The 26716-nt window shown below is 39.0% G+C and overlaps 1 protein-coding gene across 1 annotated transcript in view; it reads right to left on the bottom strand.

Moving 5' to 3' along the window:
• The window catches only part of LOC124157241 (pikachurin-like), a 520685-nt gene that overhangs the window by 24926 nt on the left and 469043 nt on the right, over positions 1-26716 (bottom strand). Inside the window, exons 5-6 of the mRNA XM_046531807.1 lie at positions 10638-10782; positions 955-1192 (exon numbers count right to left, since the gene is read on the bottom strand). Coding sequence (XP_046387763.1) covers positions 955-1192; positions 10638-10782 — 383 coding nt within the window. The remainder of the gene's footprint in view (positions 1-954; positions 1193-10637; positions 10783-26716) is intronic.

Here is a 26716-nt window from a genome sequence, read left to right as displayed (position 1 = left end):
AAACCCTTAAAGTCATGCTACCGTGCACGTCACATTTGAGAAAACAAGAAACATACCTGTAAGGATAAAGTTGACTGGTTGCTGCCACACCAAAAACTTGCGGATCTTGGAAATAACTTCAGTAATGTGTATGATAGTTAAATTAACAGAGAAAATCATGAGATAAGATGTGCATATAAATGGACGCCATTATTCACTACTAGCGTGAAATAAACCTACCAAATCCGACCAATTCGTGTAAATAATTCGTGTTTTTAGGAAGTCAAATGAACCAGGTTGGCTCTGCTGCGCTACTGGTCGTATACTTGTCGCCTATTGTCGTGGTGCTGTGATAGTGTTGCACCTGTTGCTGGAGAGTTCCATTGGAATTCTCTGCAATATGCCATCTTCAAGATATGGTCCATGTTTTTGTCATGAGAATCATGTCCCAATCGCGAGACTCATGGTCAGAGGGGTTTTGGGGGCCGTGGAATTAATTGTGGCGTGCAGGGTGCCTGTCTCTACTTTGCTAGAGTTTTGAAAAGGTGAACCACTGCAGTGGGCAGACAGGAATTAACTGTAGCTTGCCACAGTTTGTCTCCCGTTTTGTGGGCAGGCAATATTTGGTCCGTTTTTGCACGTCTTTTACCCGCAACTTTACGTAATGTTGAGTTAAAGCGCTGGAACCAAGTATAATATGTGTATATAAAGATTCTCCGTCAAACGCATCAAACCCCATCCCTGAAGCACTTGGTAAGGCTGAGGTAGACCCTGAAGTGTGACTGCACAAAATGTAGGCAAACTGACACGCTTCAAACTTAATATATAATTTTTTTTTTAATTTGCGCCTAAATTTTGATTTTATTGCTGAATAACAAAGAAAAAAAAGAACATACGACGTAAAAAGAGATAAAATACTCCCGATTCCAGCAGGAGAGATGCTTGTTCTCAAAGAGTCATATGCTGCTTTCTTACCGACATCGAAGCCCTTCGTGGCATCTCCGCGTTGACCTGGGGGAGCGTCTTCCGCCGCGAATCTGAACTTGCGTCCGTTGACCTCTAGGTTTCGGACGCAGCCTTTGAAGCCGGAGTCCGTGGGCAGCTTGGCGCCTCCTCCGCCGTCGTCCTCTGGGACTCCGCCGAGGAGTCCCGTGGTGTTGCCTGGGCCTCCGACGAACAGGGGCTCTCGGAAGGTGATCCGGGAGAACAGCCCCTGAAGAGAAGAAGAGACGCGAAGGTAAACATGGGCTGCTGCGAGAGCGAATCAAAGTTTGCGATTGATTCGTTCTCTGTCAACATTTCATCCCAAATCCACCCTCGATTTATCACCCTCCCTCCCCCAAAGGAGCGATTTGGCTCCGTTTGACGCAGGTCAGGAATGCTGACTCCGCTCTTAAGAGCTTTCCCGAGGCACAAAAAGCAGAGGAGCAAAGCTCAGATTAGGGGACGTAAGGCGGGGCTGAGGAGAAATCTGAGGGTGTATAAATTTGTGACGAGACCTGCCTGCATGCAAAGCGATATCGCAAGGCAAACAGCTGCGAGGATTCGGTTATTTTCGAAGGGTTGGCAGAGAGTTTTGGCAATGTCCTCGTAGTTTTAATAGGCTTTTCGGGAGAAATGGAATGGGGAGCGGAGTAGTAGGAAACTTGGGGGAAAGGTGGTGATTGTTTTCATATCTTAATCAAGAGAACAAAAATGTAGTTCACCCCTTACACCCCAATTTGACAGACTACTAGCTACTCTGCGGTGTTAATCTAATAGTACACATTTGTTTATTAACTAAGAAAATGTTTCACAGGTGTCATATCATATGTCACTTGTCAGATATTTTACCATGCCATGTTTTTCAGATGTTTCAACACCAAAAAAAGATGGAAGTACCTATGTGGCAAACACTCTTGCTTAAACCTGAATTGGAAAAAGAAAATCGCATGGAAAGTCACAAGCCATCTTTGATTCAAGGAGATAGTTTTAGCACTTCAAACAAAAAGCCAAGCAATTGTTATGGGAAACTCCATCACCTGGTTTTCCTCCACCAATATCTGGCTTCAAGAAGCCTGAACTGAGGATGGAAAGCTGATTTTCTATTCACTGATCCTTAACAACCCTGTTAAGTATTTCTAGTAAAAGGACCTCTAGCGAAAGGTTAAATTCACATATCACCAAATATGTCAAAAATGACTAATTTGAAAGATTAATATTGGTTTATTACAAAAAAACACTCTATCACATCACTTTGTGAAAGATGAAGTAGGCATGAATAGCCGATCTAACTAAAACAAGTTTTCCAAAATAAACGGAAGACGAACACGTAACCTATACCCGAATGAAGTATCACGATTCTAATGCGAATACATAGGCGGGTGATTGAATTGTTGACAGAGATAGAGATAGCGAGCGACACAAATATTTTAAAAAGCGGTTGACAGACCATTGATGGCAACACAAAATTCTAAGAGATTTCTCGTAATACCTCCGCGTTCTTTCAGAAAATTTATAATAATCGAATGAAGACATAGGAAAAAACTACGAGGAAAGAGATAGCGTATTGCACTATGCGCTAATGATAGCTACAAAATGAAAGTTAGAAGGCCATTGTAATCAACATCGAGACGTAAGTTTTGATTGATTGACAGATTAAACAAAAAACAAATCTTTCTGGCGATTGATTTTTCCCAATGTCTATCATGAACTCATCAATTGAATTGAAAAACTGCACCGATTCATTAAAACTATTTTTTTAATGAAAAAAAAACGCCAAACCATCACTAAGATTTTCCCTTTTTGTGGCATTAGCTGTCTAAGTAATCCTGAACACTTAAAAATGCCAATCTTACGACCCTTCAAGCTGTTATAATTTATTCAACATAACTGCTTGAAATATACGACACATGGAATCTAACCTAACAGTTATCTAACATCTAACAATAAATCCAGTAACACGTAGAGAGGGATGCAAGTATAGCATTTGAATTGACGAAAAACTTTGTGTCGAGGGTGTGAAGATTTATCCATTGTAGTCAATTATCTTCGGCCATTACTTCCCGTCCCAAACTACCTCACTTCCTTCATGCATCGATCCACCCACTCTTAAGTACCTAAGGTCAAGTTTCCACTAAGTAAAGGATGACTCCACTGGCCGCTTGGGGGTGAGGTTGATTTTAAGATGCCATCGCACGGCTTCCCTTCACCTCTAAATATCTTCGGGAAACTATACGTGAGGGTCAAGTGCATAGTGATTATCTGCGGGGACACATCTCATGGCAATTTATCGCCAGACACCTCCACCCTTCCTCCTCTTTCGTAAGCGACGAACAGGGATAATCGCTGTGTCCAGCCGCTCTGGGTGGTGGAGTCCCCCCTCGTCCCCCTCGAAAACATGCAGCAGTAATGTTACACGCCATTATGGTCTTGGACCTTCCCCGATTTTAATCTGTAGGGCGCCGTCCCTGCTTCGTAAATACACCTTTGGGCGCCCTTCCACAGCCACGATTAGTCAGTCGCGTCATGACATCCTCTTTATAGCTGGGGGAACTCAGAAACCGAGCATAGAAGTACACGCAAGATGAGATGGATATACATTTTAGAGGGTAGACAGCGAGAAAAGCAGCGATTACTCTCCATTGATGAGCTACGGTGTACTACCAAATATAAAGTAACCCAAGGGCTGAAATGACTCAGAGCCAAGGTTCGCTTCAAAATGCCCCTATAGAGAGCATATATTTAGAGCAAACCTCGAGTTCAAGAATCTACGAAGTCCGCTAGTTAACCGAAGGAACAGAATAAGCTGATATTAAAATGTTATCTAAGTAGAAATATTCCCTTTGCTTTCGACAGCCAGATAAAATAATTCAGTTCTATTAAACGCTGACATGGACAATTACATCGAGACAGAATTCATGAAATCACCAAAAAGATAATACATGTCAACTCTCTAAGTAATTATAATTACTCAACACCAATGGTAATTATTGTGCAAGCCTACGTATAACCTAGGTACAGGCGTTTTAAGGAATTTATTTGTCAGCAGTCTGGCGCACAGATGGTAGCGTAATAACAAGGTGAAGCAGTTAACACTTTTACACTTGTTCTACTCATTGAATATAGCCCGTAATATCATATAAAAGTACAGTAGGTACTCTACACAAAAACGTAGCCATGTAGCTATAAATGCCATTAGTGCTTGCGCACTATTAGAGATTAAAATAAAGGGATCAACCATAACACAAAAGTTCTAGAGATAAATGGGAAAATGATTTTTTTGAAAAATATTTCTACACATTAAGGCTCTAAATCGTGAGCAAATAAAATCGGGAATATTTCTCATCATTTGAAGCGTGAGTGAAAAAAAACATAAGACCAGAAGATAAGAGAGGAAAGGGGAACATCGCATCGTTTCGATGGTGATTGGAAGGAAGCAGCAAGTGACGTCAGGAATTTCCGAGCGCATTCATACGGGATTACAATTTCCATCATGATATACGAGCAGTAACAATTAGATCATAACATGAGAGTTTATTTTTGAAACAATATTTATATAGTTGTACCTCCTGAAAAATTTGAAAGACGAGCCCATTATTGAATGTGTTTGTCCCAGAGAAAATTCGCGGACCAAACTATCGAGTCCATAATAGCCCGTTTCATACGGATGAAAGTGATACATTTTGGGTCATTTCCTGAGTATATGTATAGATGAAGTTGGAGCTCTATCATGCCACTCTTGAGTTGATAGGTAATTGCTTCTTTATTCCCGCGTGTCAATCCAAAGGGCAGGCAATGTTTACTTCGGGGATTTTTGGCAAAGCCATCCTTCCTGGAATCGGGTTACTATCAATGTTGCCCTAGGGATAAACAACGTCACTAAATTTCCCTCAAGTAAACAGTCCCTATAAGGTGACGCAATATTAGAAAGGTATTTTCACCTTCCTAGCCAAGGACGGAAGATGCCGAGAGACATTAGCGTCTATTGAATGATGGGAGATAGAATATTAATTCCGAATTTATATATTTTATAACTACGTGGATTTAAATGTGGTTCCCAAACAAATTTCGCGTTGAAAATGAAAAGCCAAGGCTTCGCAATTCCACATAAATTTATTACACCGACCTAAGTTTCGACGTAGCATGTCATCATCAGGGATACACACACAATGGTATACACAATAGTTATGCTCGGTGGATAGGTGCATAACTATTGTGTGTCCTATTTATCTGGAATGACGAGAATCTGGCATTTCTTTTTCAATGGCAAATTTCACCGAGTCATACCTATTTCAAATTTTGCGTTCTCAAATTCAAATGTGACTACAAAAATGTCACCATGATATTCAGATGCTGACTCATGTTCTGATAGATGTCAAGAGCTGAATAACTTCCACAAGAGGTCATATCTGCCAACAGATAATGTTAACGACAAACTAACAGCGCAGTCGTACGTTAATGCTCATATTGTTTAAAATCGTTGTTTTATAGCTCCGCGTTGGGATTTTTAAGCCGATATATTGAAGTCATAAATTTTTATTGCACAAAAACACTTAAACTAACGAAGCGCGTCAACTGAACGTAAAGACGATTTAATTTGGAGTGCCAGAGATTATCTAAAAATACGCTATAATTCTGCGTTTGTGAATAGAAATTGAAGGGATGGAGATAAAATTCATAGTTTAAACATTGAATAGGGAGGTAATATGGTTTCCAGCAGCATTTCTATAATAATGGTAAGTCGGAATATCGAAAAACCATGACACAATGATACATTTATATAAAAAGAGTTATTCATTACAGGTATCAAATTCCTCAAGGTGAAAATATTAAATGACGGCATTCAGTTCTGTCGATTTTAACCCTGTGTAGAAATGTTACCTATTTTCCTGGGGAAACGCGAAATATTTAATCAGGATATCTGGGGAAAAAACATTAAGGCAAAAGTAGTACCGTTTTTCTCTGAAAAAGTACTAATATATTTCAACAGAGATTAACCTATGAATAAATTTTATGATGTTATAAAGATAGGGAATGATTGGTATCCATCCAAAAATCTTGTTCTTATATCTTAAGGGACAGCATCGTGAGAGAACTTAAAGAATCAGGCGTTTTCAAGTTCGGAGTTTTCTCGGCCAATTCCCTAAATGCAAATCACAAATTGGAACTTTCTTAAAAAAATTATGAGACTCTTAATGCAGTCGACAGCGTTAAGGAAAAAGAATTACCGCCAATAATTAAAAGTCAAGGAATTCAATAAAAAGTAAAAATATTGCCCCCATCGCGGAGTGGAGAGTGATCTATCTTGAATGGGGAACTTGCATGAATTTTTTTTATTTCATAGGCGGACAGAAAATTATTTTCTGAATACAACAAAGAAAACCGCATGTAAAACTGAGTTTTCCTTCGCGAGATATTTAATGATAAATATAACGAATTTTAAAGCGCGGGAAAAACTCCCTCACCCCCCAAGCCACTGCCGACGAAGCCTCGATGACGTCAAAGGTGCCTAAACATCACGCGAAGCTATTGTTGTGATTGTTTGTAATAGTTGCCAGCAGTTGTGAGAGCTTCGTTTGTTAGACGTGTTGATTATTTTATATTTAAAGATAAATATCCGACGATAGAGGCTTGGAAGCCCTCGTATTATGCATTATTTATAATATTAATAAGTATGTAATTAGAACGATTTTGATGTTTACTAATGTCCGCTTAGCTTTTATATACAATAACTTCATCCGTTTATTCGTAGGTACCGGAGAATTCGTCGTTTAGGACTGTCTGTGCTTGTATTATGGGGTGAATTCCAGTCAATGCAACTTTTGCTCGCTGATTGGAGACATCTAGGAACATTTTTGTGCCAAAATAGTGTTATTTTCAACGTGACATCTCCCGTTAAGCTACTGCTAATAATCACAGTGCCAGTGGTTGTAATGCACAAAGTTTGACAAGGTCGAAAAATATCGGCCAAGAGTTATCAGTGTTCCATCGTGATTGAATTGTAAAAAGTGCTATTACGCTATCGATAAATGTCTAACAGTAGTGTAAAAATTGTCAGTGCCGTACTAATCTCCGTTGTTCACCGTAGATATGACATTTCACGATCACGCTATTGAAATAAAAACTGTGTGTGAAGTTTGTTATTCCATTATTTCAACGAATAGTAGTGAGAAATGTCACCTGTGTGGGCTAATTTAAGGGTTTAAATCAGTGAATAAATAGTTGTATTCATCATAACGAGTTCTGTTATTGTAAGTTGTACGTGGTGAATATAAGAATGTGATAGTGACATCCAGTTTTTGATAAGAGTATTTGCCTATTTCCCACTATATTTTTATGGTATATGCTAGTATATTGTTTATGGATTTACCTTTAATATTGAAATAGGTTGTAGCTTGCGTGTGTGTTGGCAGCGGAACCGATTCGCGATCTCACATGTGGATTGTGTGCAGACTGTTTTGCAGTGAATTCGTACGGTAGGACGGATAGGACTACCTTCTCCGTTAATCCGGCGTTGCCAAATTCAACAGCACAGCTTACTCTAATGTCAACAGCACCGCTTACGATCGTTATCCTCCAGTATTACAAGTTTCTTTTACAACTCGATTTGCCGCCGACGTATAGCAATAATTTGTCTTAACAAATTTCATGAGGGTCGTGGCATCAATTTTTGGTGTCCTAAAAAAAGGCTTGTGTCGTAACACCCCATGCCACACGCCTTATAGGCGGCTTGCGGGGTATTATGTAGACGTAGATGAATTTCAGGTGTACTAATTGAACGAGTGGCAACGTTATCATCCATTTTTCTGATAACCAAAACACACGAAGTGAAACGCTTGTACTTCATCATCCCGATGCCGCATTATTAATATCCCAAGTAATAATCTAGGCACAATAGCAATAGGAAAACTTGCCCAAGAATAACAGAACAAAATAAAGTGACGATGAGCGGCTAAATACTCCCTCAAAACAAATTTTACACCATCCGCTCAGCGTATTTCCCTACTCCCTACGGTTGTTTAGGCACCTATGACGTCACGCCTGGCCTCGGCAACGCTCGGGTGTCTTCGCGCAGTGGTCGGCTCAGAGAAATTTTTCTCGATTTTAAATGCAATTTTTTTATTTCTTTTGATGTTGAATGGAGAAACTGAAGGTATTTTTGCGAGCTAATGTATCCATTTTACTTATTCAAAATAGTTTTTAGAGCAATCTACGACCCATGCAAGTTCCTCATTGAAAAGTGGTATCGTTGGAGGTGAAAGGAATTAGGATCCAATTACGTTTTTATTCAAGAGATATTTTTATTTGCATAGCCAAATAGGAACGCAAGATTACGCCTAAGAGAGAAATTACATTAATCACAAGTCTTACACCATTTGGAAAATTTGAAAAAGATTCGTCTCTTGGAAGTCATTTTTACGATCAATTAGAGACACTTATGTTTTCTGACGTACTTTACTCACTCCATTCCATGGGGTCAAATAAAAACTTGTTAGTGAACTGAAGATCAACGCAATATCAATTAATAATTCGATGAAACAAATGAGTACTGCCATAACAGAGAAAGAAGACCCTCCGTAAAAAGGATAGAGAAAAACCTGCTGCATGATTGCATTTGGCTGTATAATGGCCTCATCTGCTGGAGCATAAAGCCACATTGGCTTTAATTGTCGCCGATAAAATTAATGATAAACCGCTTCATAATTTACTGGGGGAGTTGCAAGGGATAAATTACTTTACATTCCGGGAATACAACGCACTATTATATCCTCTATTTCAATTAATTGTACATTCATTATTAGATCATCACATTAATCCTCACATTTACTCTCCAATGTAGCTATTTTCCTCTTTCGCACATGCCTTGCCTAGAGCGATGGTTAGAGTTCTAAATGAATTTTTAAGCTTTCATTTATTGTGTAAAGTTCCTCATCATGGTGCTAAACGATGAAAGTTATGAAGGATAATAATGTTGAATTACCGAAATGTGAATAATCAATACACAAGAATAATAATGCTTTGATATATATTGTAGAAGAAGAGCGGGGCAGTAACGGAAATTGCAGGTGGCATGGAATGGAAAAAAAATAAACCTCAGGATCTTAGAAGGGAATTGAGGAGGTGAGAATCCAAGAAGTACAACCGATTTCTTTTTCTACATAGAGTTAGGAACAGAAATTAGGCAAGGAAAACAAACGAGATCAACTAGATATTTAGTAGTGCATTTGATTTTCCACTCAATTACTGCAAAGAACAGAGACGCTCTCGCATCCCATGGCCAACAAGTTATTGTTTATTTATTTTATCAATTGATGTACTACCTAACTCTGTTTAGAAAGATAATGACTTGTATGGCTTGGATTCTTACCCCATCAATTAGTCCTAGCGGTAAAGGGAAGCGGAGAAACGCGAAGGTAGAGCATTTCCAGTCATCGTGCTGGAGTAAATGAAAGGGCAAAAGACTACTAAATGGGTAATTAATAATTATCCCATTGACGAATAGGCCCGCAACAAGAGATTTGACTACGCGGGTCAGGAATGAAAACCATACAAAACTCGAGAGCAGTCGAATGCAGGTCAAATGAGTACGGAGGAGATATGAAGGATGCGCAACGGCTGACTATGTTGCAAACGAAGAGGCAATAATGCGAGTTGAACTGACTTTTTGCTTGAAATGACAACAGCAAAAAAATGAAACTGTGAGATTGAGGATGGTTTTCAATCCCCAGATATACAAAAGATAAGGTAGATGAAAGTAAAAAAATACCAAGCCTCACATAGCAAGAAATTAAGAGAAAGGGAATTGTCATTTGGTCAATTCACAGTAATAAATCATGCAATACTCAGAGCGTCAACAATTTGGAAACAAACCTCTTTCATTCAATAACGTACAATTCCATAAAAAAATAAATTCAAGGAATGCTATTAATTGTTTTGATGGGTGATATAAAATAAAAAAGAAGCTAATAGAACCATTAAAAAGCGCATTTAGTAGGATAGTAGAAATATCAATTTTGTGATTAATACATTATTTTTAAAATGATAAAACGTGCGTTATGCAATATCAAATAATGTGGCAAGCGTTTAATAGTTCGGAGAACATGAAAATACCCTCAATTTTTTTAAAACTCAACTCCAAAGGTAACCGTATAATGCATTCTCTCTCATAGCCAGATAGAGGGGATTTTCGGAACTACATTTCCGCTCCACCATATTTTCCCACCCATCAATCCCAAGCGCACGGAAGAATAGTCGCTGAGTGGGGATTCAAATCACATAATGGCATTTCACCAGAATTCCCCGTACTTCACTATGATTGAGTCTCGCGTGCACAGACAGACAGTTTTTGTCCAGATAACTCGCGGAACAACCGAAAAAAAACACTACGAGTGCCGAATCCCCTTTATACCATTCTCCACGTTATTTTCCTGTTTATTTTTTCTTCTTTTTTACTTCATCATCGTCATCATCAAACGGTTTGATTCGCGTAGAGCCGGATTGAGCGACGTTAAAGGTAGAGGAGGGCATTGGGAGTGGAGGCAGTGGGACAAAATTTGGTTCCTTTATATCCATCCTCCGATGAACGAACGCCCCGAAAACACGGCAGGCAGGCCCTTTGTGACCAGGCGGGAGGAGAGCTCGCGCTGAAAAGGGCAAAGGGGAGGGAGTCTTTTTACCTTTGATCTGCCGTGTGTCCTGTCGGCGTCGTTGAGAGAGAGCCAAGCGTCCCAGCGGTGTCTGGAGAGGCGCAGCCGGTTCCAAGCGCCCTTGGCGGCCGTGCCCGCGGCCTTCACCACGCCCACGCCGGAGCCGCAGTCGAACCTGACGAAGGAAAAGGAGAATTGAGTCCCTCTCGTTCAATGAGACTCTCCTAAAACACATAGATGAAGCCAAGGGGACTGCATAGAGGAGGCCCAATTCCAACCCAAAGGAGGCTGATTTCTCTTGCCACTTCGGTCGCATTTTAATCGGTTTTCAAAAATGCCCGCGGCGCGGTGATGAGAGCAATGCGATCCAATTTTTTCCCAATATTTTGCAGCATGAAGTTTGTCATTACAAGGAATATTGTGAAATCATCTGTATAAATTTCGTTTAATACTCCTGATTCCACCTTATTTTTCCGTGAAACTCGGATCATTTTGTCCGTCAGCGACGCGAGTGGCGACTTTTGCAAACCCATTTAAATGCGTGGTGGGTGACAACACATTTGGAGTCCGACTTGAGGATCCTCTTTTGTAATATTTGTGGATAAAGCTTTCGCTTCAAAACGGTCGAGTCGGCGCCGCGTAATGCACTCTGTATACTCGGCACGGGTTTGACCCGGTTTCGCCAGGGCGTTTGAAATAGTTTGTGCGCTTTTTCACACACGCTCATCACATATTTGCAGATTATTTTCCAATGCGCATGCATGATTGACGACTTTTTTCGTGCCCAACACCACTGCGAACGCTACGGTCGAGCTTAAGCAATGAATAATGAATCTTAGATTCAGCTGAAAATATATTGTTAGATGATTTAATTATTTATTAAAATATATTAGCTTTTGTGTGCGCGGATAAAGCGTATGAATAATGTAATTCATGATTTTTAACTTAGTTATGATTAAGTTCTCTTCTCATAAATCAATTATGACCAATTGACATTGCCAATCTATCTTGCATATGGATTTTCTATGCAAATAACATATTGCTTGATCAAATCAATAGTAGAAGTTTTGAAGCACTACTCCACCATTGTATAAAACATATAATTTGTAAATTCCTCAGTTTAATACTTAAAAACAACTGGTTTTGGCTCAACTGGTGTTTTAACTGGTGACGATTGAAACCAGTATTTTGTAAAAATAAATCAATAAAAGTCATGAAGTCCTTATTTTACTACCAATATAAAGCTTAATGTAAAGAAGTGAGAAAATTTGCGTGAACCAAAAAAACTTAAATGAAAGGTATATAAATTACCAATAATTTTGAGTAATATATATCTAAAAAGATAGGAAACACCTATTAGATAATTAATAATCTTGAAAAATAGTTTAACCAAGTACTATCCTATACCAACAATATTTTTCATAAAACTTGAGACAATGATGCGAATTGTTTCAATTAAATCTAAAATGCAACATTAGGTAACTGTAAATTCGTTCTAAAATAGGATTCCAATAAAAATAGCACAATTATCACATTATGGTTTCAGTTCATTAAATATCTTCATAAAAATAGAGGCTAATCTGAATTATTTCCAATTTAGATTTACTTAACTTTAATTTTTGCTACTAAGATTACGAAAGCTACTCTATTATCTAATGTTAAAAAATATTTAACATTAATGCTAAAAAATTAGTTCAATACCAGCAATTATTCAACAGCTGAAATTAATGCTGATTTCCATTCACCCCGATAGGTTGCCTAGGTAGGGAAGTATATAAATATAAAGTAGAACTTGCTCGCAAAAAAGTATAAATGGAATTTCACAATATGCTTGCTCCGCCGCATTACGAAATCATTTTGGGAGTTCACCAATCAATTAATAAATTTTACTCTGGGTAACATCTTACGGAAGCTATTTCGAAATGTTGCACACAACTCGGCGCTAAACATGTGATGATAGCAAATAATTTCCGCGACCAGGCACATCCGCGTGACAAGGAGTGACATGATGGGCCATGTCGCCAGCCGTCGACATAGGCTTCGACCACAGTCATCCGCTGTCATAACGACGACCCATTCGAGTACATGCTCGAGATTCTTGAGTTGCCATGTCGCCGAACGAAATCTATTATTTCCCAAACGTTATTTCCCAAATGGTACTATATCATTCACTAACGACATGAATAACCTTCAGGATAAAAATTGATACCTTCCACAGTCACCAGCTCTTGGAACAGGGGGGCACGTGCCCCCCAAACCAATTACTTTTAGCAGAAAAATATTAACCTATAAAACAAATTTATTCTAACATTAAATGTTATGCATAAAAGCAGCTTCCCGACGACACATCAATTGTGTAATTTCAAGTGCCAAAATTGCATATAAAGTGATTTCTAGAGATAAAAATGTTCAAATTTCTCCGAAGGGGGGTTCCATCCCCCTGATTCCTCAGGTCGTGCCCCCTCCAACACATCGTCCTGGCCACACCCCTGTGGAACACTGTGCGTCAATCAGACAAAAGATATCCCGCGCTCTTTCTTTTAATGCACATCATGACCCGCAGGACAGGGACCCGTCAGCCATTTCACTTCGCCCCTGAAACCGCGCCCCTGAAATCTATGAGCGGAGGGAACACTCGTCGACCCGAGAGTTTTTAGCAGCACGCTCGGACGGGCAATTGGCAGACGCATCCGCCGCTCATTAATTCTCTCTCCGCTTCTCCTCCAAATTGCGCGCCGTTCAAGTTGGAGAGAAAGGACTCGTCTTTCTTTGCCAAGTGAAAACGTCGGCGAGTTCTCCGCTGGATCGAGGCCTAAAGCGGCCATTGTGAGGGAGCGGCAGGAATAAGGATGCTGATGCTGCGCGTATGCGAAAGGCAGAAGGGGGGGAGGGAGCAGAGAGGATGGGGAAATAAGGAGAGAGGAGACTGAGAGATTCCGGTTCCATTCCGCGATGCGTTTCTTGGCATCGAAGGGCGAGGGAAGGAGAATGAGGGGAGGCAGGAGCGGTTCTGGAGTTTGTCGAGGGAGATGGGCTATATGAAAGGAAATTTAAGTAAAGGAGGAACGGGATCATTCACAAATTCTTCAATATTGTGCAAATAATAAATACGTCCCGATACAGGAAATCTGAACGCCAATTGAAGTTTGGGAAAAAAACCCAACGAAAACGGGTTTTTGATTATTACAGGAATCATCAGCGAGCATATTTACTAAATATTATTTAGACGGCTGGTGTACTAACACCCCCTACTTATTAGGTGGCTTGCGGGGTAGTATGTAGATGTAGATATTGGATTCGTTGTATAAAGACTAAATCAAATGGGTACAATCAAAGAACTGTATCGATACAAATACAAAGAACTGAATCAAATACAAAGGAAGGCTGTGCGGTTCGTCAAAAACTGCAACGGGAGTACAGATAGCGTTGCCCAGATGTTAAGCGAATTAGGTTGGGAGCCGCTGGAGACTCGGAGGCTGCGCGCTAGGCCTTGCATGAACAATTGAAAATGGTTATCTTTAAGAACGACACCGAGAACAAAATATTAGAGCCGCACTTTATTTCTAGGTCCGACAGAAGCGATAAATTAAGAGAGATGTTTTGCCGAACGGATAGATATGGGAATTCTTGTTCTTTCGAACCATAAAGGACTTCAATTAATACTAGTCGTAATTTCCTTCGAGAATTTGCTTTTTATGTGTAAACAGTATCGGCTCCACTATCGAGCTTTTAGTAATTCCTTGTCTTTAATGATTGAGAGATAAATTTATTATCGCGCTTCAAAACTTATTTCTTAATAGTTTCACTAAGTGTTGTGCGGTGTACGCAACTAACGTTGACGTAATATTCATCCAAGCGCAATTTGACTTAATATTCAGAATATTTTTGCAGAGGGTAGATACTCACAAATAACTCTAAATGTACTTTGGATTCAACCTTAAAATATTTTCTCTTCACCAATGAGATTACAATTGCGATCGAAGGTGGTTCTGAGAACTACGTGAATGGTGCTATAGGGATCAATGGGGTTAGGGAGGTCAAGGGTGGAGATAGAGGGAGGGTTAATAGAATTTGGAGTTCATCAGAATCAGTTTTTATAGAATGAGTTCTGTAGAATCATCCCACATTTTCAGTTGATCTTCTTCACGTAAAAAGTTTAAGCCCGGAACAACCAGAGCGTACATTTTTCTTCGCTTTATTTTTTAAATATCCAGCGTTATAGTGAGACCCAACCGCATAAAGCAGTCGAATCTCCCTACACCATCATGATGTGCAGGAAAATCCACCATGTAGCTGAATTTTGTAAAAGCCATCGACAGATGACATACTTTTGAAGCAATTTACATAAACACAATTTACCTTTCACAATGGAGCACACTCTTCTGCATTGAAAATGCAACGCAGAGTTTCTTGAGGTATTAACAAAATGCTTACACGCCACCAACACAGATACATTGCGACCGCACAGACATTCATTCTATCCTCACTTAATCCGCGAGGGAGGATGTTATCATTGTCGAATGGCGCAAAATTGAACGCGCGGGAGCTTTCCAATCCACTCCGTTGAATGGGACGCGGCCGAGTGTATATACATTCTCGCCGCGATGGAATGGGTTCTGCCCAGGACACTCGACGGAGGAGGGCGAAATAGAGAGAGGGAGTCAAGGGGTAGTCCATTTGGTGGTCAGCTGACCCAGGTTCTCCGAGGAATCACCGCAGGCGGAGGAAGGAAGCAGGGTGGGGGGAATAGGTCTTGCCCGAGGGACGTTGGTCACACGGGGTCCGACCATGCGTGAGAATCTACCGTTGGTGGAATGACTGGTTGGTTGGATATCCAAGGAGGCGGAGCAACGCACAAATCCTGTCGTCAGTGGGTCTAATGAACAGGGGAAGATCTCCTTGGACTACGTCACCCATAATATCGTTGAGTGCCCTTGAGGGAGGTTCGTAACGTTTTATTTTCCTCGTGAAATTCACAAATATAATTTACACACACATTTCCCATACAATTTATAAATACTTGGATAAAACATCGGGAGCGGTGAGACGAACACTTACACGCCACTCTTTTCACAACCATTCTCCCATTCTTTGTGCCGCACCGTCAAAATTGATCCATCATAGTTTTACTGTCCGTTATCGCCTGCTTCAGTGCCTTTCTCCCATCAATTGTCGCATCAAAATTCAACTCAAAAAATTAATTATTACAAGGTATTGGAAATGAAGTTCCCTACCTGGATGAGAATTTGGCGAACCGTTAAAAATATGCCGTTCTTATTTTAGCAGCTGCAGGAATAAAAAAATTACTGTTTTACAATTGGTGATTTCTTTTGTCCGACCATGGTTTCGTTACACCGTAACATTTTCAAGGTGACGTCATTGAAAGGTGACGTTCTGGCGTTTAAAATGTTACGCAGTGAGGAAACCACGGCTGGGCAACATAAATCACCACGCGGAAAAAGCAAGCAAAAGTTTTTATTCCTATAAATCCTGCGATGAAGGATTTCCAATAAATCACGCCCGCTGTTTATTTTTAAATTTTATTATTTTCCGCTATTCAGCGATTTGTTCACAGTAAACTGCATTTTTAAGTCCAAAAAGATGCATAAGTTCTTACCCAAACGAGGAAAATGACAATTCTTACCTGTGATTTGAGAAATTGTGGATTTGAATTAGATTACAAGTCCCGTTTTGGAAAAACGTAATGTATATTCCTGATCTCTTAATTTTCTCGATAAAAATAACACGCAGGAGTAACAAATATGTTCAAGGTTATAAACAAAGAGAATAGTTAGAATTGGTCTAAGGATGAACATATTGAATGCGCAAATGGAGTGGCAATCGAAAAAGAGTAGCATAAACAGTATCACATGGAGAAGGTTATTACTGACGGAAAATAATTAATGCATCATCAAAAATTTCAAACCAAGTTTAACTATATACATAGGTAACTCTTTTCGGGTCCTATTGTTACCATGGGTGAAAGTAATCATACTACGCAGGCGCAACCTCATAATTTTTCAGATCCCAACATACCTTACATTTTATCTTTCGAGCACAACGTGTTATTTTACGATACACATTAAACTCACGTAAGCATCACAACCAATTTCTTTTTAAACAGCAGTATTAATTTTCGTAACTTCAGACGACGGCATGCAAATTTTAGAGTTCAGTATCTTAAATTAAGACCAGAAATGAATGAATATAGGAATAGGTGATAAGAGTGCAATTTTATAAATTATATACGCAAATTTGAATGAATGCTTCATGATTGTACGAATTTTTTTGAAACAATAATTTGTTGAATTAAGATAATAAAGAGCGCCTCAGTGAAACTAACAAGAATTTGATGAAACTTTGGTTAAATATTCTTTGGATGACGCAATTTGGATTGAATAACGTATTCCCATGTACCGTTTTTGAGATATTTGACGGTAAAATTAGGAGAATTTAACATGAACTCTTAATGGATAAAACGGATTTTTCGAAGTAACGAGGCTGTTTGTAACAATGCCTTTCTGAGACGGCAATCATTAGAAGCAAAATTTTGTGACGAATTGAATTGCGTAAGGGAAAGTATAAGTTCATAATAAAATAAGAAAGATACTTGCGAAAAACGTCTGAAACTGGCAAGAAGGCTGGGAATTATTGGTACCAACATCGCAAAACGAAAACCACTACACCGACTTCGTCAAAATTACGCAAATATATTCAGTTTTACGGACTTTAAATACGACTTACATATATTTTGTTTATGAATTAATATATATTTATTTAGGATTTACCATTTACATTGCAAAAAATGAATCAACTTTGTCGACAACAGTTTAGTGTGCAAAGGTTGGAAGCAGTGTTGAAACTAGTCAAGTTGACTACTGTAAGTAACTACCTTTTAAAAAAATCATTTTTGACGTTTTCATTGTGCTGAGGTGCATTTCATTTCAAATCATGTTTTATTTTATTTAATTTTTTTTTGCGATTATTTTGCGTAAATAATAGGTAGAACGAGTACATCACTTGATTACAGCCGATAACGCCCAAACTAGACTTACACTTTCGATCCATTTCGATACGTAGTCCTTCACTAAAATCACCCACCCTTCACAGGAATATGGAAATTTTCTCGCCCCCAGACCTTCCTACCCCGCTATATTTCCTGACCTTCCAACCGTCCTTGCCCTTTCGCTACTCCCAAGACACCGCCTTTTAGCATGAGGCCGAAGCTCAGGTTGGGGGCTCCGCGCATTGATTCGGAGATTCCTGGACACACCTGCCCACCTTCGGCTACAATATCTTCCGTCCTCCGTAAATTCTCGGAGGGGCTTACAAAGTTCTCTTTTTATGCCTCCTCTCCGCCTAGATTTATTAGACTCCGGCGGTCACGTCAGAGGAGCATTCTGTGGGCCGGCAATTACTTGCTTACTCGGTCCACCGAAATATACGGCAGGCTTTAAGAGGACTCCGTATCTTAATGTCACAGGGATTAAGTCTGAAAAATGAAGCGATTTCTCGTTTCTCCACCGAAATCGCCGTGCAGAATATTGCTATTCAATTTCTGAGACACAACTTTTATCAATGAAAAAAAACACTACATAATTGCGCAAGCACTCTTTCAGTCGCCATTCAATATACATTACGACATTGCGGATGAAAGCGCAAATGATATAATACTCACAGCCATTATATTTCTGCCACGAAAGACTTCATTAAAATTATATTTTATACGGATGATTAAAAATCTGCTGCTACTCCTTCATAATTTTGAATTAATTAATAATTTGTAATAAAGAGTCAAGTATCATACAATGTTTGTTTTCACTAGAAACCGATTTCTTTTCCCTAAGGAAGGAATCTAACGAAGAATATCAGTAGATGATCCAAGTCCTCAATCCAAAATTTAGTCCTTATCCAAGTCCTTATTATTTACAAAATCTAAAACCAATTAATGCAGCCTCCAGAGAAAAAATGGTAAGCTGATGTGATACGTTCAAAATATCACGACCAAAAAAATGTATTGTTATTTTAGACTGTAAAAAAATGAGTACTTTGAAGTTCATAATGTTTTCTAATTTTTGTTTCACCGAAACCTACCCTCTCTTTGTAATTAAAAGGGATCTAGTAACTACACTGATGTAAGCCAAATGAAAAATGAACTCGAAAGATTTCAGGTGAAAATTTGGAGCGCTTGTGCATCTCTTCTATTCACAGTGATCGTCTTCTTCTGCCCTGGTCATGTATTATTTGACTGCGGATGTGTTCTAATAAAGTTTAAGAAGAAATAAAATCTTACGTTTATAATTCCTTTGGAGTGAAAAAATGAAGTAAATGACTCATCCTGAAACTAACTGCTTTAGGATTCGTAGCACCTCAACCTGCAAACCAATGAACGAAAAAAAAATTTGTATCCTAGGACTTAATGGTCCCGCTTAATATAGTGGGTTACCGAACGCCGCGCCGTATTATAGGGATTCGCAGCAAAACTGTACCTATAGGTGTATATTTTTCCTAAACACACCTGCTACCGACATTTCCAAGCCATTAACTACTAATAACATCCAGATGAGTACTCAAGCGTAGCTTTGTAATAGAATCACAGAGGTACGTTTACCCGGATATAAATTATAGTGCATATCTCATTTATGACGAATTAAAGTGGAATGTTGCCTGATTTAATGACAGAATAATAAACCTGGGAGATAACTAATTATGTAGCGTCATAGTTAATAATGATCATTACGGTTTCAATATTGCAAACTTAAAAATGCTCAAGAGGTCGGGTACTGACTTGATTACAGCGAAAAAAAACGAAACGAGGATCAATTGTAATAGAACGAACACTAAGGTTTCGTAGCCTTTAGGCCCATTAATTAAACTTCGGTGTGATAGTACGGCAAGCAATTCATTCCCAGTCCACAGCGACGATGTCTCACGCGCAAAAGCAGTTGTTTTGTAGTAGTATCATACCCCAAGCATATGATTCAAATTTAAATATCAAGACGAATTTTTATCTTTCCAATAATGTAGTCCTCAGTCTTGGTTTCAAAACCCAGAAAAAAACATTGAATTTGAAATATTAAAACACGCTAGGAGAACGAGTACAGAGTTTCCTCAGCAGAGATTGCCGTTCTGGAAGTCATGCTGAATATTCAAATATTTTCAGACATGTGGCGTAACTAGGGATATGCTTTTGGGAGGTTGAAATGGCCTGTAGTGGCGACCCCCCCCCCCAATCAGCAACGGGTTCCGGGAAAAAAATGACATGCCAGGTAATAAATTTTACACAATTTTGGCACAAAAAATTTTACTTGAAGCAAATGTAGTTAATATATGTCAAAATTAGACAATGGTTTTAAATAATTTTTTATTTATCTGAGGCTTTTTGGGGGGTCTATCTCCTCATCCCCCCATAGTAACGCCACTGTTCCAGACGATAACTCAACCGAAGCTTCGAAATAGATTCTCAGAGCTACGCCCCGATAGATATGAAATAAACTTTAATTTTAATTTACGACTACTATAAGAGGCACTTTGCTCTGATTTGATGGCAGGTTACCTATTCATCAGGGCTTTATGATAAGAGTAAATAGAATGTACAATCAATGATGACTATGCTGCCAATTATAGATTCTGAGGAGGTCGCTATCTGACTTTATTACGGCGACAGCATAATTCACTTGGAAGCAAGGAATTGAAAATTTCCAATAGAACGAGCGCGCGGTTAGTTTGTCAACTATGATAATGATTTTGATGGTAAAGTAAAAACGCTTTTTTTCATGAGGAAAAATTAATAAAATATAAATGCAGCATTAGGAGGATATGAGACACAATTTCAATTTATAAGTAAATAAGACAAAATATCTAGAAGGTTTTGCAGCATTCAGACCCATCAATTAAACTTCGGTGTGAACGCATGGGAAGCATTTCACTTCCAAACCACAGCCGCGTTGTCTCACGCTGACAATTCTCTCTTTTCATTGCTCGTCTGCCGGGGGGGGGGGGGGGGGGGGGGGTTTCGTCCCCCGACGTTTTATCGACTTGCCCACCGCAGCGTGGTATATTGTTCGTAAAACCAATACCAAAGCGGATGGCTTCGGGGCACTCCTTGAAAAAACAACCTTTCTCTCTCTCTCTGTCTCCGTCGGGGAAGCTTCAAGAGAAAATTACACGCGTCTGCCGCCCAGGTATACGACCGCATAGAAAATTTCATGCGCGAGACTCTGTGTCCCCAGACCGGTGGTGGCAGCGGAATCGTATTGTGAGGAGAAAATGTAGTGCGGCTTAAATAGGATCAATTAACCGCTTTTATCTCATCTCCGAGACTTGCGCATCGCCGTCATGTTGTGTAGGCGAACCATTGGAACAATACGGTTTCAGGAAAGTGAAACATACAAACACACACACACAGCTCGACAGGCAGCCATGAGGGATGTCTCGAGCAGATGAAATATTAAACTTTCTGGGTGACGTGGACATTTCTCGTGGGAATTTCTCTCTCTCTCTCTCGTGGGATACGAGAATTCAGCTTGTAAGGAGAAAGCTCTCGGTTAGAATTTTGCCAATGAAGTCTAGAAACGACGTGGATGCGGGGAAGACAACTGACGGGTAATTAATGCATGTCTAAGGAGTGCAAAGACATGTGTCAGGCAGACGCATCAACCGGCAACAATGCTTCCTCATGATCGAAAAGTTTTGAATTTGATTCTCAACTAACTGCGCCGTTTCAGCAATCGTATCATCTAAACAACTCCAGTCTTAGCTGGGTGGAATTCAATCATCGTTTATAACGTTAACTCCACTATTTTCCTCGTTACTCATATTGTAATTACCGACAGATTTCAAAACGTGCACTGCATTATTAAGGAGCCAAAGGAATTAACCTTTTTTCCCTGGTCTCCTTATTTTGTCACTAAGTCCTTTGCCTTTGAAGGTGACAGTAAGATTGGTGATAGTTTTTCAGGTTCATTCCGCATTGATTCTTATTTTGTGGACGACAGTTTCGGGCGCGTTCCAGCTTCCGTCTTCGGGTCCAAAAAACCCTCATAACCCTCATTTTATCGGGTCTTTTTTTTTTGGACCCGAAGACGAGAGCTGGAACGCGCCCGAAACTGTCGTCCACCAAATAAGAATCAATGCGGAATGAACCCAAAAAACTATCACCAATCAACTCACCGCGGAAGCCTCCGTAGTGACAGTAAGATATTGAAAGCAGATGGGAGGTAAATGAAAATAAAAATCTATATACTACTAAACTTCTTCGTGAATTAAAGTAGATATAGTAAAAAATAACGATGAAATCACAATGGCATGGTATCCTACCCTGAAATTTGTTTGCCAGGGTAAATTGCCCGATAACGTAGAACTCAGGCAGCAAAAAATCCGAGAGTACAAAAACGAAGTGGAAACGCAGCTCAAAAAACGGTACACGCATATCGATGGCTAAGTTCTAGCTACACGTATTTCAAAAATAGCAACTTTTCAGGAGAGCAAAAAAACGATTAATTTTTTTGATTGCATGTAATTTTAATTGAAATTAAAAACCAAAAATACATAAAACTGAAAAAGAAGCATGCCTTTGCAAACAAAGAGTTGTTTTTTTTGCTTGGATTTTATTTTTTATTAGCAGTATTAGCAGTATTGACTCAGACCGACCAAATTGTGAGATACGTGTTGTTAGAACTTAGCATCGACATGGTAGGAAATTGATTGATACGAGGAATGAACCATTATTATAACTATTTCAATAGAACTGTTTCTGGATTAGGGCTAAAATCGTAAAGGAATGGAGGTCAAAAGCATCAAGTAGCTCGGGTATCGTGCCAAGCACGAAAAAAACAGTATTTGCGGTAGAAACTAATAATTATTATAATTTAGCGATAGTGAAATCGATGAGAACGGAGAAAAAAAAGGCGACCGGTGAGGACATCTTCAATGTATGAAAATTATGCACAGATATTAACTTTGTATGTTCTCCACCCTCGCCTAGAGACCAACCTCCAAGTTGATAAACTGACAACGTTTTTATAATATGAAGTGCATTTCCATGGCAATAAAACTTTTTCGATCGATGCCAAATATATCAGACCAAAAGTTTCAGTCCTGATGGCCTGATAAATATCGGATGCATAACGAAGGATTCAATGGGATAAGTGAACCGTGAAAAAAATATTTCAGCGAACTTATCAGTCAATATTGGACAATATAAATGGTGGAAAAGATTTTTCTGACAGTTTAAGCATCAGGAACGCACTTTCTGGTAAGATGCTCGACACAATCCAATGCAAGAGAATCACAGCCTTCCCGCATGACCTTCCCGATGTCCACTGGGTCAAGACGTTCTTTTCCCCGTCTTAATACGTCCCTCACTGAACTTCCCATACGGTCCACGTCCCAATGGACGTCAAATCGATGAAGATGCTTCATCCCTTTTCTTCCCCTCCAAAGACTCTTCGTTCCATCTCATCGCCCAAAAGTACCGTTCCAGTTCCCCAGCATCCACCATCATCCCTCCCAACAACCCCCGCGACCATAGCCGCTCTTAAAAATCAACCCTCCCATTTTCCTTCATCCCCAATCTTCCCAAATTTATTTTTTTTCGCGTAAAAAACTTTGAGAACTCCATGGCAACTTTTCTTTTCCTCTCCTCCACATGATCATCCATCTTTCGGATCTCCACACCAATTCAATCTAGACATTTCCATCTTCAAAATTCAACGATTTCTGTTCTAGCTGCCAGCGGAAATTTTCGTTTCCCTCCGCCCGTCTCCTAATTCTCGGTAGAACTCTACGCTATCATTTTATCGAAACTGTGTTTTCAGGCTGGAATTTATTCCTAAAATGGCCGAAAATTTCAGCCATTCCTCGAACCCGTATTCAAGGAAAAGTTGGAGAGAGGAAAATTCCTCCTTGAATTGTATGAATACAAGTCGGTGACTAATGTGCCAATATAATAGCAAGAACCACTAAAATTACTCATACTATACGAATATTAAACATGATTAATGCATAAGTGTAATTGGATAAACTGGAAAAATGGAGAACACATGTGAAAAAACGATTTTTTATTACTTAACGGTACAAATATTACCATGACGACTTAAATAAGGGAAATATATCAGTAATTAGGTTATTAAATGTCACAAAATGTTGTTGATATATCAGAAAAAGATAAGCTTAGTGTGCGTTGCCACAAGTTAGTTGTTGTTGTTGTTGTTAGTTACACAAATAAAATACAATGCGGGTAACGAAAATATCCTAAAAACGGTGGATAATATATATTTCCCATGCTGAGTGTCAACTTGGCCACGTAGCCAAAACATAATAGCAGGCCTCCTTTTAGAAAAATCTTTATGCAAAATCTGCAAATCTGAAATATTTATCACCTACAATTTATGATTCACCACCTCCAATTTTCTGATTTGCATCTTCGGAAAAGGCCTCGACGTAAAGTAACACGCGGTGAAGGTCTATGCTAGTAACTTCTTATTCTACTCATTAACGGCACTTTCACCCTTAAACTTCCTTAAGTGTGCTTTCGGAGTGAATGATTTCTATATCATACGCCACTATAAGAAACTTTTCAAGCTTACAAAACTTCCGAAAGTTTGATACTTGCAATGACGCATGAAGATATCATATTTAATTTAACCAACGAAAATTTACATCCGATATTTGGTTGCTGTTGCAACCTCTCCCTAAAAGGAAGGAAATCTGTATGAAATGCTGCTCACACCTCGGATGAAAATATTCCTCCAAAGTAAAACTGTAATCAAATCATATACTATACAGACAGAAACGAATACATTATACTTTCATTTTGTCAATTTTCACCCAGGTCTTCAATAGATAAAAATATGAGCATACAAGTACAGGAATTTTACTATATTGGTTTCAGCAGAAAAAAATGATCAAATTTAACATGAAAATAAATAAAATCATAAAGTTAGCCCAAATGCAGACACATACACCATATGAATGCATACGTGCATATTAAAGTACAAACTGCATACTAATTGTGTCACTGGAGTGACTTCTTGTACACCATAACGGATGCCTGAACCACATGAACGGCAAAAAACTACAGCTTAAGAGTTTTAGACAGAGGAAATAAATACTCTTGACTTCGGGAAATCGGGAAATGAGAGAAGGAAAAATACAAAATTTCCCGGAATAAGTTTCCTGGGGTTCCCGAAAATTCCGGGAATCCGGAGGGATCACTCCGAAGCGTTGGTGGGAAGACGTCAAATGCCGTGTGTTGAATTTCTCTCACATATCCTCTTTCCTGCTGCGGTCAGAGTCCTCGTCCCACATAAAAGGGCGATAAAACGAGAATGTCTCAATGCCAACTGGCGCGCTCATTTTTATTTTCATAAATCACCGTGAAGCGACGACCGTTGGAAGTAGCCGTTCTTCTGGACGGCAATTTCGCGTCCTCTATTGCTTTTGGGCAGTGATGGATCGTATGACGAATGGGGCCAAACCAATGTCAAAGTAAAGACGTTTTACTGTGGTTTTCGACCCCCGTAAATTTATTTTTGAGTGTGAAGTCGGATTTACAGCCAAAAAGTTGACCGCTTGAACTTGAGGAGAATACTTACTCGAATGGAAAGGAATATAATCGTAAATAAAAAGGATTCAACCGAAAAATTACAATGCTATATTGTGAAATAACATATGATTCAGAGCGGTGCATGCCTTCAATTAGAGTTAAGTGATTCGTGTAAGTATCCATTTTTTCACACCATTTATCGTAACCATGAGAGTAAACAAATGAAATATCACATTAAGTAACAGACAAATAACCGTGGTTAGAACTTCAGAAGGAAACTAAAAACAAATACATACTTCAACTGTAATTTTTATTTGGTTATATTGAAAGTAGTATTGAAAATAACAATTTATCCCTGGTTTTACGAAAAAAAGTGCCATTAAGGGCAGTGACAACTTCATTCAATACTAGGCGCTTCGCAGGACAAATATTAATCATGCTGCAGTGGGTCGTAGGGGTCACTGAAGGAACAGATTACTGCAAAAAAAAGTCACTACTTCGGCATTTTAAATTTAGAAAATAGGGTCAAAAAGAGAAAGAAAGGATTAGGTGAATAGTGAATACTAATAATAGGCGATGAGATTTTTAGATGATAACATTATTCCAATTAAAGGAATAACTATATAAGGAATTCAATTCATGTTTATTTACTGGATATCCAGTTTTTCCTTTAGTTCTGTAGAATGAAAATAAATTTGGTAAAACACCTTGTATCCTCAACACCCATTATATCGTAGTTTAAGCCCTAAATAAAATTTGAAATAAAAGTAGACAAAAATTTATCTTTTGAAAAAAATTAGTACACAGATCTCTTGTATCAAACGTAAATATTCGAAAGAAATTTTCATTAAGTATTATTCCATGTACTAACACAAAATTAATTTTCAGCGGCTACAGTTTCGATAGAATACCATTAAAAGTGATTTTTATGCCAACGAACACGCCAATGCCCTAAAAATAGCAGGTATTACATTATCATAAATTCAACGTAAGCGTAATGGGAGAAAGCTTATTGATCCGGCCAGGTAGAGTGCGATGAACCTGTGTCAAAACAGATTCTTCAACTTTTACACTCTACAACTCACAAGCTGCATAGATTTAGGCAGGCATACCGTTCGTTCGAAAGGGGCATTGATCTTAGAACTTTTCGGTTGTCCTCTGCCAAGAACAGGCTGCTTGCAGACGCCAGTTTACCTCTCAAACTTCCTCCACTCTCCACGAATATTGCAAGAGCTACCAACCGATCTGATAGAGTAATACCCTAGCCATGGGAAAACTTCGGTGATCGTAAAAAAAACCCGAAAAGTTCATGCAGCTTTTTGGAAAAGAAACTATGTCCACAAAAAAGGTTCCCCAGCTATGTACGGAAAAATTGGTGAGAGTAAACGATTTGTGGTGACAAGAAAACTGATATTACATGCCAGGGATCAGGAATCGAATCAAGATACGGTAAGCAGGAAACTAATTGTAAGTGGAAGGATAGAATACCATTTTTGAGCGGTGTGGAGGTGAGTTGCTCAAGGTATAATATAGCGATCGTCGGATGAGGAAATACCATTGA

This window comes from Ischnura elegans, chromosome 4 (assembly GCF_921293095.1).
Source record: "Ischnura elegans chromosome 4, ioIscEleg1.1, whole genome shotgun sequence".
NCBI lineage: Eukaryota > Metazoa > Arthropoda > Insecta > Odonata > Coenagrionidae > Ischnura > Ischnura elegans.
This window is presented reverse-complemented; position numbering and strand designations above follow the sequence as displayed.